Genomic DNA, 13,753 nt, shown 5'->3' on the forward strand with positions numbered 1-13,753 from the left:
TCTCTGCTGTCTCTTCTCCTCCAATCACCCAGAGAACACTGCAGTTACCGGTGATTGCCACTTCTGGGTACCAGCAAAGCAGCGGTAGACACACCGGGGGCGGCGGCACTATAGGAGTGAGGGGAGTAAAGGGACTTTAACAACTCTTCCTTAATTCAGAGTCATCACCATCAGCCCAAAGAGTTGTGGAACATGTTATAAGGGTGGGGCGGGGGTTGTAAATCTGCTGTGTCGAGCTGACACAGAGCTAGTGGATTGGAGGGAGGGGGTGTTTTTGTTGTTCAAGACATAATAGTGTGTAGTATTGGAAGACAACACACTTTGGAGCATGGTCAGGGGGCTTGTTCACTAAGAAGAGAAAGCAAAGGGGGGGATATGAGAAAGAGAACAAGGGATTTTTAAAGCCTCTTTGGAGGACATGATTCTAAGATGGTGTGTGGTGTGTGTTTTTTTTTTTTTTTTAAAGCTGGAGTGTAATCATTGTCCGGAGCCTTGTGAAATTCATTGCATCACTTCTTACAGGCATGCGCTGGACACGCTGGGCATCAGTTATTGTTGTTTGTCTCAGCTGTGGGTGCTCTTGTTTAGATGGTGCATTTTGATGCCTTCGTCTCTGGGATGGATAGTCTGAGAAGCAGGAACTGAAGGTGCAAAGGGACGAATTTATTTTAACAATAGTAATCACAGATGCTTTCCAGAGCACATTTTTGCTGTCTCTCTGTTAAAGCCCGTTTTCTCAGTGTTTTGGGCAATTTTAAAAATAGAGCCATTCTTCCACTCCTCCTCTTTGGCACTTTGTACTTGCGCCAATAAAAATGTTAGAAGTTGCAGACGGGGAGGGTGGGGGGAGTGTCAGGGGGGAAATAGACCCTTGCCACATCCCTGCTGGCTTCCCTTACAAACAGAAATGCTTTTCCAGTCATTTGATGAACTGAGAATGCCCGGCAAAGTTACTGCAACCCCCGGTCCCTGCTTTCGTGTGTATTTAAAAAGAAAATAGTTTCAGAATGAATCAATAGTGATGAAAATAGGTCCTGGGAAGGTTTTCGCATCAGTTTAAATGGCATTTCGGTTTATTTGCATATCCAGTGTGCATTTGTTAAACACATTTGAACACCAGCACATGACAGCTTTGTCATCAGCAGGCTTTCTAGCATCCGCTTGGTCAATAACCCTTTCTTTGCTACCCTGCCCTCTGTTCTCAACGTGCTACTGAACACCTTACATGCACATCGTTCCACTGCAGCGTTACTGTAACCAGCTACAGAAACAGGCCTCTGCGAGCATCCTTCATTTTGAGGGACAATTCTCGTTTTAGCCCCTTAATTGTGCTGAAGAAATGGAATAGGTGTTGGTTCCACCCTGTTTAATGTTAGAAATCCTTTACTGCAGAAGTAAAGGTTTCTGGAACTGACCAAGAGTTCTTTGCCCTGAAGGAGGGAATCCCACAGCATTCTAGATTCCATCCAGGCATAGTTCTGTTTGTGGGCATTCGGTCTCCTTCCTTTGGAGTCTGTCAGTCAGTGGGCCATGGTGGCATGAGAGCTACCTCTAGGAAATAGGCTCCTGCTCCCAAGTGCCTGGCCCATGTGGAGATGATGGTGCTTTTCAGTAAGCAGCATGGTCTGCACTCATGATATCTCGTGGCTAAAATAAGCCAGGGCTTGCAAATGTCCCAACCTGGGCTGCATTGCATATGCTGAGCTGCAGGTTTTCATTCCGATCAAACCCAGCACTGTACCTGTGCCGCTGGGCGTGCCGCTGGCCTGTAGCGGGGTGTGGGTGTGTTTAAGGAGAGAGTTTGAATGGAATTTGGAGGTGACATCTGTCAAGGGCTGCCATGAGGTAAAGAGCCTCACTGATGGACCCTCAGTTTCCCAGTCAGTAAAATGGGGATAATGAATACTTGCCTTGTTCGTAAAGCACACTCAGCTCTGTGGATGAAAGGCACTATGTAAGAGCTGGGTATAGCGACAGTGAAGCCTTTTTGGTAAGGAAAAGCAGCTATAGGAGCAAATGGGTCCAGAATACCAGCCTCCCCCATATCCCATTTCCCTCTGAATCAGCCTGGGGACTGGGTTTAACATCCAGAAATAATTCTTGTGGTTACCCATGAAAAGCCATAACAGAAAAGGGAACTAGAAGAAGAAAGCTGGAACTTCTCGTGCTGGCCTGTTCTGTCTCACACTGGGCATGAAAGATCAAAAATGTAGGGCACGTTTCTGCTTTCACTTCTTCTCCACCCCCTCCCAAGTGTTGGCAGCTGCGCGTCAGTTGGATTTATTTGATGAAAGATGGATTGTCCGGGTGGGAAGGGTCGGTGAGGTGATCTCCAGCCCACATACGAGACGTGATGAGGGATGCCGGAGGCCAAGTTTAGTGTGGCAGTGGGGAGAGGCACCGGGGAGAAGGGGACAGAGTTAAGGTTGGTGCCCATCTTAGCGGTGAGGATTTCCTGAATAACTTAGCGTGTCGCTTTTCAGCTTTAACTCTGGCTGAACTTCTCCCTTTTCTTTTTTCCTTTTTGCTGTGGGAATTGGCTACATTATCAGCCACAATAAATAGGTTAAAGGTTATCTGGCTGGGGAAGGCGACAGCCTGGCAGGAAAAGGCAGCGGGGCAGGGCGGCAGGGAGGGAGAAGAGAATTTAGAAGGCACTAAAGCTATCTGAATGGGCAGGCCTCTCTCCCTTCCTCATCCCCCTTCCGGCCCTTTGCAGGTGTATCCATCCAACTCAGGTGATGACTACAGCAGGGATCCAGCTGGATATGCCCCCTCGAAACCTCCCAGCACTGTGTATCCTGGAGCCTTCTACATGCCAGGTCAGTAGTTAATGCTGGTGACTCTGGCGTCACAGCAGCTGCCCCCTATCCTGTTACAGCCACAGCGGTGACGGAGGGGATTTCCTAGCCGCGTGTGATGCAGGGAGACAGATGTAGGTGGTGTTGGGCCAGGCATGCGTAAATACGTAGGCCCAGTAATGCTGTAAATCGCTGCCATTACACTGGATCCCTGGTTTATGACTGGTTGCAGCCTCCCAACCTGCAGCCTTGTCTTGCAACACACCTGAGCCGTGAGGCTGGGCCGCAGATCGTAAGCTTTGTGTTCGTACAACGACCTGCCTGGTCCGTTACTGCGGTCCCTAAATGCTATTGCACTACAAATAATTGACTGCACTGCTCCTGCATGCCGTTGGCATTACTCAGCTAGTCTCCCCTCCCCCTTCTGCCTCATGGGACTCCTGCCCTGCTGACGTTTGTGCGTTGCAATTTTATATATTGACATGGTTGCTTGCCTTGCAGATGGACTTCATAACTCGCCAGATCTGTGGAGCTCGTCCGGCACCATGAGCCAGTCGAGCTATGGAGCCATGCTGGGTGGCTCCTCGGCCCCTCTCCCACAGTCCGGTGGCTTCAATAGTTTACATCAGCACGAACGGATGGTAATGCGTCTCCGGTGATGCTGTAGCCTTGAGCAGTGTGTGAACGTTTAGGTGGTGCCATGTCGTTGTAGGAGCATAGGGCAGAGTGCCAGACCCTTGGGGTCTATTCCCAGCTCAGCCACTGACTCCCTTCCCTCATCTGGGTCTCAGTTTGCCTGGCCTGTTAAATGGGAATAATGATTCTCTCCTGCCGCGGAGCAATTTGGCCAGACTTTTGTAGTCTGACAAAGGGTATTTTGGTGCAGTGTTGCTGTAAAACACTCTTTCTATCAGCGTTAGCAAAGAGTGGACTTCGGTGAGTGAGGTCCCTAGCTTCTGTCACTTGGCGCATTCTTTGGCAGCGCTCTTTGAAATAGCAAGGTGCTCTTATGCCGCCATTCTGAAAATACTGGTCATCGGCCTTGTAGATGTTCCTGCGAGGGCCCTCACCACAGCATCCAGGCCCTGGCGAACGTTAGTTAATGTAGTTTGTCAGTGATTGGGAAATATTTTCCCTGTTCTGTAGCTGGGGGCACTTGGGCGTAGAAATGTCTTCCCCTCCCCAGCTAAAGCAGAGCACTTCAGGTTTATCCTGCTGTAGGGGTGTTCACTGGATTGTCCAAATGTAACCTGCCCAGCGCTAGCTTGGTGATCAGTTTAGATCTGCTCTTTGGGGGAGATCTAGGCCTGTGTGGTGCAGGAGGGCAGACTGTACTGTACAGAGATCAAACTGGTACCCTCTGGCCTTAAACGAGGTGTTTACATGACCCTCACTGCAACAGCATCTGTGCCCCTCTCGATCTTCAGGATATTTATCTTCTCAACCCCACGTGTGACACAGGGAGACTAAGTGAGCTGCCCCAGGTCCTAGATTTCCTGACTCCCACTCCTGGTGCCTGAGCTACCAGACTGCTCTTCCCCCCTCGGGCCGAAGGTGTGGGTGCTGCAGGATCAGCTGTAGAAATGAGAGCCTGCATCCCAAGCGCTGGCTGCCGGTTTCTGCCGCGAGGGAGCGGAGCCCTTCCCGCGGGGGGAGGGAGTGGCCATGTGGGGTGTGAGCAGGTCGCCCATTCTGAAATGAACCCAGCTGCTTCTTGGCCTTCAATTTCTCCAACATCCCCAAATATTCAAAAAAAAACGGCAACGACAAATTTCAGAATCTGGAAACTTCCCACCAGCTCCATAGCTGGGTGTGGTTAGGGGGTGAGGGGAGGGAGAATTCATGAAAACATGTCCACAGTTTTTGCTGATTTGGGAGGGGGTTTTCTCCCTCCACACACGCACATTTTGAAAAATGTTGACTCAGCTGCAATTGGGGACTTTTCCCACCACTAGAGCGTCAGCAGAATCCCCCTCAGCTGCAGTAACATGGCAACGTCCTAAGTTCCCTGTAAGCTGCGCGGCCGCGCAGCAGGCTATCAAGGGCCGTGTGCAGGCAGGCAGAGGCGCCCCTGGCCCAGCCCCAGCCCAGGCCTGCCGGAGCTGCTGGGGAGAGGAACCCCTCGCCCAGCCCAGCCTCGCCAGAGCTGCCATGGCCGGGGAGAGGCGCCTCTCACCTGGTCCTGAGCTGCTGTGGGGAGAGAGGGCTGGGAGGAGTCCTCTCGCCCTGCTGCAGCCCTGGGGCAGCCCGAACCCCTCAGCCCCATCCCAGAGCCCACCCCCTAACCCTCTGCCCTAGCCCTGAGCCCCTCCCGCACCCTGAAGCTCTCATCCCTGGCCCCACCCCAAAGCCTTCACTACTAGCCAGCACCCTCACCCCCTGCATCCCACCCTCTGCCCCAACCCTAAGCACCCTCCCACACTCCACACCCCTCGGCCCCACCCCCACCACACATCACCTCCATATTGGTGCACATAACAAAATACATTCCCCGTGCGGACATAAATTTGAGGGCGCACTGGCGACGTCCACCATCTCCAGCCGCTGGAAGGCAGTGCAGTCAGGTCAGAGATTTGGTCCATCAGAGGGCACAGTTGGTCCACCCTCACTGACCTCTATATTCACCTTGGCGGGGGTGCTACCTAAATCCTGCCGTGCTGTGGACCATCCCAGGGGATGTCTTATGCCTCTTCCCCTTTCTCCTTTCTAGAACTACCCGATGCATTCAGGAGAAGTTAATGGCGGACTTTCCTCTGTGTCTGGCTTTCCCTCTGCCTCCACCCCTTATGGCGTGCCCAGTCATACGCCACCGATCAGTGGGACAGACAGCATGATGGGTATGTACGTGCTTTGGCAAGTCTTGGGCAGAGGCCACTGAAATCTTCCACTCTCCCACTGCACGTAGGTTAATCCAGGAAAGGCAAACCATTGTCAATGTCTAATGCACAAGGAGGTGTGGGATTAAAGCCGCTGTCTGGGCCGTTCGAGAATAATGCGCTCTGTATGTCTGCATGACACCAGGTCTGCTCCCTCGTGTGTCGCACGTAGGCCTGGAGTTACTCCACGAGGCAAGAGATTTAGTGGGAGTTATTGCTGCTGGATAATCAGGCATGATCTGGCAGAGAAGAAGGGGTGGGATCTGTGCGGTTTTGCACAAGTAACCCCCCCTCCTCCCCAGCCTCTGTGCTCAGAGGTTTAAGTTGCCTGTAGCTTTCCATCCATGCATGTTTTCTCACACCCAGCTCATGGGTCCCAGAGGGAAACTGGAATCTGTGCAGTCGCTTCTCGGAGGCGCGACCGCTGAGCGAGAGGCAGAAAGGACTTAAACCTGAGGCAGGTGGAGAAGGTGCAGGGGGAGACAGTGTGCGTCCAAATCAGGAATAAGAAATTTTCATGCTGCGTTCAAATGCCATTTTAAACCCCTGAGTGCTTTAATCTCTAACCCCGCTGAACCTGTTACAAAACCTGTTACCGAAATTAACTTCCTGATCGCCGGGAACTGAGAATCCTGACCTTGATCGTTCTGTTTTGTAGCGAAACGCTTGTTTGGGGGGAGGGAGGGAACTCTGAGGGCTTGGGAGGTGCCCTGTTAAAATGGGGTTTGCTGTGGGGGGGATGTTGAATGGCAAAGTGCCTGTGACCTGGCATCTCGTGCTAACATCCGTGCAGCTCCAGGAAGGCAGCCGCAGTGGATATTGCCTGCTCCCTGCTGTTCAGAGCGAGACTCTCAGGGCAGCAGCAGCAGCTAAGGCAGGTGTGGGAATAAAGTGGGTCTTTTAAAAACTCTGAGTGAGAAACTTTATCCTGTCTTCAACTGCTGCCACCTTCCCCTCCCAGTCTCAATAGGAGACGGTGCGCGCAAACACTAAACTATAAGGGTCAACTTTTCTTTTTAAGTGCCCCAGGGTTTTTCCAAAAGTGACCTGTTCTGATTTGAGTAAGGGCTGTGTTCTCTCTCTCCCTGCAGGCAACAGAGGAACCACAGCTGGGAGCTCGGGAGATGCGCTTGGGAAAGCATTAGCTTCAGTAAGTGTTTCTTGCTCTGGAGTCTCCCTCCCAATGCCCCTCGGAGTCAGCAAGCGTTGGAGTGGGGTTGTTGACTTGACCATCTTGCTCCCTGCCCTGGAAAGAGAGTTAAACGTCTCCTCGGCGTGGTGGTTCAGGTGTTTGGAGCCATGCAGCTCTCATGTTGGGCTTGTTAACTGGCAAGGAAAAGGGGAAGGATGGCCCAGCAGATCAGGCTATATATGTCCTTGAGAAGTCCCGTTGTGTCTGCCTGTTCCCAGCTGTAAAATGGAGACGATGCTCCTTCCCTCCCCAGAAGAAGAAATAAGATTTAGGTGCTTGACGCTGTGGGAATTGGGGCCAGAGATGCAAAGGGGAGGTGCTTCACGGTCACTCCTCACCACCCCACTGGACACAGCGGGAGAGCTGGGGCTCAGAGTAAGTTAAGTGACTTGCTCATGGGCAGAGAGGAATAGAGGCCTGGGAAATCCCAGTCCAGTCCCCCTCCGCTGTCCGCCCTCTCCATGCCCGTTGCTGTGATACCTTGGGCACCAGGTGTTACGGGCTTAGGTTCTGTACGTCCAGGCCATAGCTGATGTGAGGGGGGGTTGTTTAAAATTCTGTGGCCCCGCTGGGTTAGCGTGGAGAGTGCTGACTCGACCGATGGCCCGTGTCGGGCCAACGGGTTGCTTTCAGTTAGAGTTCAGGCCTCGCCTAGTGCTGCGTGCCACAGACCCACCCTGCTCGGTCCACCAGCCCCCAGTGTCTCAGCAGTTCCGTGCAGTGCCTGCTTCCGCTGTCACCCCTTGGTGTCTCTGCTCCCTAAGGTCAAACACCCAGGAAACCACCTCACGTCGCGAGAGCCCAGCGACTGAGGTGGCAAATGGAGGCGCTTGCTGTGGGGAAGGGGCGGTGGGGAGGAAGGCAGCAGTAGCATAGAGACCGAGGTTCATCTGGCCAGCAGAGCGCTCGGGGGTGGGACTGAGGAAGCAGGCTTGTTGCGTAGATGGAGAGCTGGGGGAATTGGCGAGGGTGACGTAAAGAGACTTGGAAGTCCATGGGATAGTGCTGTAGGCACTTGTGGCGCACGGGGGCGTAGGGCAGTGGAGGGGTTGCAGCTCTACGGGGCGGGGAACACTAGGATTTGAAGGTGTACTTGGCTAACGGCTTCGTTTCTCTCTCATTCCAGATTTATTCCCCAGATCACTCTAGCAATAACTTCTCTTCAAACCCCTCCACCCCCGTGGGCTCCCCGCAGGGGCTTGCAGGTACGTGCTCGATGCGCTGATCTCCTGAGAACTGCTTGAGCAACATTTTTTACAAACCTGATCAAACCAGTTTCATGTAAAGGGGGGGGGGGGGAATATATTGTTAAAATAAATTTAAAAAAAAAAATAACCCAACGCCCATGAATTGCTTGGTTTGGGTGTGGAGAGACCTCTTGTCTCCATAGGCCCTGGCCATGGTTTTCAAAAACGGCTAGTGACTTTGGGTACCTGGCTTGAGGTGCTGGAATGGACCTTTTTATTCTGAGCCTCCTCCCCCTTTGCAGAAATCATGCCCCTTAAGGGGTATCTAGGCGGGCACCAAAAATCACTAGTCACTCCTGAAAGCCTGGGCTTTTGTCTCCAAAGAAGTGACCTGGCAGGAAATATTCTAGCTGCCCGTGAGTCTTGCCCAGTGATGCTGTGTCACGCTGAAGTGTAGCTTTGCTGCTACCTGGGTGAAAGGTGCATCCTCTTTCCCTGCCTCTCAGCGATGTGCCCTTTGAGCGGTCCCTGTTCTCTGTGAACGAAGCGTGTGCCAGTGGGAGGGGCTCCATGTTCACCAAGAGGTGGCTGTTCGAACCATTTTCAGAACCTGTTTTATACTGTGATTTAAAAAAATCATGGCAGCCTTCTCCAGGTGCCTCCTTCTGCAGAAGACTGAAGCTCCCAGTTCCTGCAACTGGGAGCCCAACCAGGGTCATTATTGGGTCTGTTGCCGGAAATATCTCAAAGCGTAAAGATGCAGTAGGCCGCCTCTGAGCTCCCGTCTATCGGACAGAGGGAGAGCAGCACAAAACCGCGCTCGTTTGCCTGTTGTGCCACATGAACAGCCGAACTGGCATCAGACCTTTCTGAGGGCAGCGAATGGTTCGATCCCTCCATCTCACCGCTCTGGTGACATCTGGGGGTGATGCAGGTACCCGGAGGCTGCGCCTCGGCTGTATCTAAATCCAGAAGCAGGCGCATGTGCAGGTATACCCACAGCATCAACGCCTGTGTATGAAAACACTGACGGGCAAAGAATCTGCAGTGGATGTTGAGAAAGGCAAAAAACTTTGGCTTTCTGAGAAGGAGGGTTTACAAGAGGGGCTAAAGCACTGATATCGAAGTATAGCACTACTGGGGGGAGAGGGGACTAAGGACAGAACCTATTGTCTGTCTGTGTGTGTGTGTGTGTCTCTCTCTGTGTGTGTTCTGTGTGTGTGTGTCTGTGTCTCTCTCTCTCTCTGTTCCGTCTTTCCCAGGTTAGATGCTTTACTTGACAATGGGGTGAAGCTGCTTAGCTTACTTCTCCCCACAACCTTGAGTTTCCTACGGAAATGATGCCGGCCCCATAACCCTCATGTTGCCTCTTTGGTCCAACAGACACATGTACATTTACACAGTTGGCCGGCATCTGGGGGGCTTTCAACGATTTGTGGTGGTCTAGCCCCATCTAGTGTCGCATTTGAGGGCTGCATTTGAAATGATCCAATGTGCGATTTGTTCCAGGCACTTCCCAGTGGCCCCGAGCGGGCGGACAGGGTGCCTTGTCTCCTAGCTATGAAGGGACTCTCCACACGTTAGTAAGTATCACATCGATCATTTCTACTTAGTTTTGTCTCTCCCACCACCCCTTTCCTGCAGTGAGCAGCGGTTCAGGAAATAACACACTTACTGCTGGCTGGTTGGAACTGTGGCAGGGGAGCACAAAGGGGAGAACCACTGAACCCACCTCCGTGGCACCGGTGGTTTTTCTGAGCAGTGTTGCGCCACCAGATTATCCATCAGATCTAGCCCGAGGGTCCACTATGTAGTGAAGTGCTTAACCCTGGAGAAAAGCTTTCAGCTGCAAACATAGTCCTAGGCATTGGCAAACCACATCGCCCAGACTAGTGTCCTGTTGGACACAGCTCAGCACCGGGTGCTTATGAGAAAAGGGCAAGAAAATACACCCTGAACACTTGTGTAATAACCCAGCCCAGGTGGGAAGCTTTTCTCCCCAACCTCCAGTAGTTAACAGAAGTGTGTGAGGATTTACATCCTTTGTTTTTTATCCTTTCTGATACAACTCTAGATGTTCCTTTTATCCATATAACAGCTTAATTCCTTCTTGGAATCCCTCAGTGTATTGTGGCAGGGAGTTCCACAGGCTAATCTCGCCCACTTTAAAATTCTCTTCCAATGCAACAACACTGAGGCGCCCCCCAGCTTGCTGGCAGAGTTTGAGCACAGGGAACGTTACGGGGGTAGTAACCCTTCTCTAGTAGCCTTGTGGTGGTTGTGTCTGTTTTTGCAGCTAGTGGTTCTGTTGATGCACAGAGGCTATGGCCAGATGCCAGGCAGGCAATGTGTTTCAATGTTAATGGAGTCTTCATTTTTCTCCATCACCCTCCCCGCCCCTCAAAGCAAAACAAAATGGAAGACAGATTGGATGAAGCCATCCATGTGCTGAGGAACCACGCGGTGGGCCAGACGGCTGCCATGCCAGCCAACCACGGAGATATGCACAGCCTGCTGGGATCGGCCCCTGGTCACAGCGCCTCAGTGGGCGGGCTCAGCCAGGCCTTCCCCACTTCAGTTATGCCTCTAGGGAACAGGCATTCAAGTCTGGTGAGTCAGACACTGGTGGTGGTGATTGCGGTAGCGCTAGATGCCAGGGCCTGGTTGTGCTGGGAGCTGTACAGACACGTAGCCCAGAGACCGTCCCTGCCAGAGAGTTTACAATCCAAGGCCCCATCTGCACACAGACTTGGACTGGTTTAGTGCAAACCACTGTGTGGATACCCTGACTTTGGTATAGTTCAGATTAGCTTTAATCCTGTTGCCAATCAACTACAGCCAAATCGAAATAAGCCACCGGCTTAAACTGAAATAGGAGTGTTTCCGCAGGGCTTGCACTGGTTGGTGTCAGTGTGTACTGTGAGTTGAACCGATGCCGTTCTCCATGTAGATAAGCCCTAAATGTAGGACTCCAGACCACAGCTGGATCCGGCAGTCAGCCTGGGGGAGCCCAGATTGTCCATGAGACGATATTGGTCAGCATGAAAAGTGGAGGTCCCGTTGTTGTCCCCTACTTGGGGTAGGGGTGAAAGCTTGAACATGGGGATCTCCAGTAAAGCAGCTCCCCTTAGAATAAGCCTTGAGCATGAGGAGGGGCAGGACACCCAGGTGGGGGTGTTTCAAGTTTCCCAGGTGCTCTGTACACACAATGAACATGGATCTATTCATTTAAAAGTAAGGCACATGGCAACCTTTGGATTATAAGCTCCTCTGACCAGGGACTGGGTTTTACAGTCCCCAGGTCTGTGAAAAGGGGCTCTCAGCACTGCTGAGATATCAGTAATAACAAGATCCACATCCAGGCTTTCAGAGAGGGCTGAGAGTTGCTCTCCAGCGAAGGCTCCTTCTCTGAGGGGGTTTGGTGGTGGTGGGGTAGCCCCTTCGAGGTGCATCGGCCTGAATCACAGACGTTTGAGATGGAAAAGATCTGCTGAGGCACGTCCAGCCCATGCTGGCGTGTCCCCTGGGGCTTTGTCTCACCTAGTGTCTCAAGCGCCGGGGGCTCCTTTTGGAGGATGACACCAGCGTAGTTCATGCTGGTGGGGAGGCTTCCTACAATTTAGCCTAGTCTGAATTATCTGCAGCATGAGCTGGACGTGCCGCTTCCCACTGAGACTGTCCATTCCCCGAGAGGAGCTGGTATGGAAGTAGCTTTAAGCTCTTCCTCTACTTTCTTCCCACGCAGGCTTGGGGTGAGAGGGTGGCAGCCCGGATCAGGCTGGGTGGTGTTGGAGAAAAGGAACACGTAGGTGAGGTGTTGGTGTAGACCCCAGCACCCTCCTGGTTTCGAAGCGGTGATATTCGGGTTGAACAGTGCCTGGTGTCTCCTGCTGGTCCTTAAAGGCTGCTCTGCTTTTTCTGCTGCAGGTGGGAGGAAGTCACCCTGAAGACGGACTATCCAGCAACCCCAGCATGCTCCACAACCATGTTACACTTCCCTCGCAGCCCAGCTCGCTCCCCGATCTCAGCAGGCAGCAAGACACGTACAGCGGTAAGGTGGTGCCTTGCCCACTTCTTTGCTGGCTGGTTGACCCTGGCCCGTCTGGGGTAAGACGACCCCAAGACCTGGCTCCATGAAAAGCACAAGCCCAGTGGAGAAAACCATGTGGGTGAGAGAGAGGTTCCCAGCCGCGCGGCACGCGTATGGGCTAGAGCGGGGAGCGCGTGCCGGGTGTGAGCCTTTGGGTCAGCACCACCCTGGAGGCAGCTCCCACCTGGGCAATGCCCAGTGACTTTCCGCGAGACGATTTTCAAGGGGGTCTTCAACACAGCTTCTAACCTGCACATGCAGCCTGGGACCCGCACTCAGTTGCGAATCGTTCTTAGAGCCTTGCCTGGTTTGTGGTTGCGGTTGAGTTGTGACGCTGGAGGGCACTTGGGGCAGGGTGGGAGATAAGCTCCTGGGGACACGGCAGAGTGTATCTTAGGTACGTGGACGGTACCAGTGAGGGGTGTGATTTCCCCTGCTCACCAAGATAGTGCACGTGTAAAGAGCAGCGTAGCTGCCGTAGCCTGGGTGGTGGTGGCGGCAGAGGCCCAGCCAATTGCATACCCACCGGTTCCGCTGCACATGCTGCCGCTGCGGGGCTGTTTATACTTGCAGTAGGTGACCAAGGGCTGGCGCTAGTGTGCGTAGCGGGGAATCGGACTGCTAGCACGTGGTGTAGACGTAGCCATAGACATTTGGGATAAAGCCTGGCCTTGGCGAACGAACCCACTCTCCCACCCTCTGTTCTGCACCCGCCACTGACAGTGCACAGAATGAGTCTGTCTGTCGGTGGCGTCCGTGCCTTGACTAACGTTAATCATGTGGCCGGGCTCCTTACGGCGAGCTGTGTGGATGGAGGTGTTGAGAAACATGCAGCCTTGGGAACTTGGCCTGTGAGGATTGGTCCAAATCCCAGCTGGACCAGCCCCAGCCCTCCCTCCTTCCCAGGCTGATTGATTGAGTTATCTCAAGGTTTTGGAGCGTGGGTCTCATGAGGAGACCGTAACGGACAAGGCCCTGCCCGCTCTGCATGGGCCCAGTAGCGCGTTATCCTGGGGTGGGTGCAAACGCCAGCATCCTCTCAGTAACTGGTCGCCTACCCTTCTCCCCAAAGGTGGCTGGTTTGCATGGCTCTGTGTGTCCAGGATATGAAGGATCCTGTGGGATGAGAGATGCTGTGCAAATATACTAGGGTTATCCAGCCTGTTCTTAAGTGTCCGAGGAGACCGAGATGTGTCGGGAGCCCGTCCGCAGCTGCAGCAAGGAGCTTTCCCTCTGACCTATCCTGCCCCGGTGGGATCGCGCTCCAACGGCCATGTGCTGCTTTGATTCCATTGCAGGCTTGACGGGGCTGGGCAGAGCCAGCGTCTCCTCGGGGACCAGTGAAATAAAGCGGGAAGAGAAGGAGGACGAGGAGAACACGTCAGTGGCCGATAACTCGGAAGAGGAGAAGAAGGAAATGAAGCCGTCACGGAACAGAACAAGGTGCTCTTTGAACAGGTCTCTCCATTTATTCTGTTACTGGAGCGGGGGGGGGGGGGGGTGTTGGGACAGGAGGGGAGGGGGGAGGCTGTGTGTGTGTCCCGTTGGCCTCCCTCCTGCTAAGAACACGATCACTAGCTGGATCCAGGGATGCTGTGCCCGAGCCC

The 13,753-nt window shown here is 53.2% G+C and overlaps 1 protein-coding gene across 7 annotated transcripts in view; it reads left to right on the forward strand.

Moving 5' to 3' along the window:
- The window catches only part of TCF3 (transcription factor 3), a 115,490-nt gene that overhangs the window by 93,398 nt on the left and 8,339 nt on the right, over nucleotides 1–13,753 (forward strand). For 4 of the 7 annotated variants that reach the window (XM_044998997.1, XM_044998995.1, XM_044998994.1 and 1 more), the window contains exons 9-17: nucleotides 2,720–2,822; nucleotides 3,303–3,442; nucleotides 5,512–5,638; nucleotides 6,769–6,827; nucleotides 7,996–8,074; nucleotides 9,566–9,639; nucleotides 10,463–10,666; nucleotides 11,984–12,107; nucleotides 13,445–13,604. In XM_044998997.1, coding sequence (XP_044854932.1) covers nucleotides 2,720–2,822; nucleotides 3,303–3,442; nucleotides 5,512–5,638; nucleotides 6,769–6,827; nucleotides 7,996–8,074; nucleotides 9,566–9,639; nucleotides 10,463–10,666; nucleotides 11,984–12,107; nucleotides 13,445–13,604 — 1,070 coding nt within the window. The remainder of the gene's footprint in view (nucleotides 1–2,719; nucleotides 2,823–3,302; nucleotides 3,443–5,511; nucleotides 5,639–6,768; nucleotides 6,828–7,995; nucleotides 8,075–9,565; nucleotides 9,640–10,462; nucleotides 10,667–11,983; nucleotides 12,108–13,444; nucleotides 13,605–13,753) is intronic. The other 3 variants (XM_044998998.1, XM_044998999.1, XM_044998996.1) reach the window with 1 other exon arrangement.

This window comes from Mauremys mutica, chromosome 24, assembly GCF_020497125.1.
Source record: "Mauremys mutica isolate MM-2020 ecotype Southern chromosome 24, ASM2049712v1, whole genome shotgun sequence".
Classification (NCBI taxonomy): Eukaryota; Metazoa; Chordata; order Testudines; family Geoemydidae; genus Mauremys; species Mauremys mutica.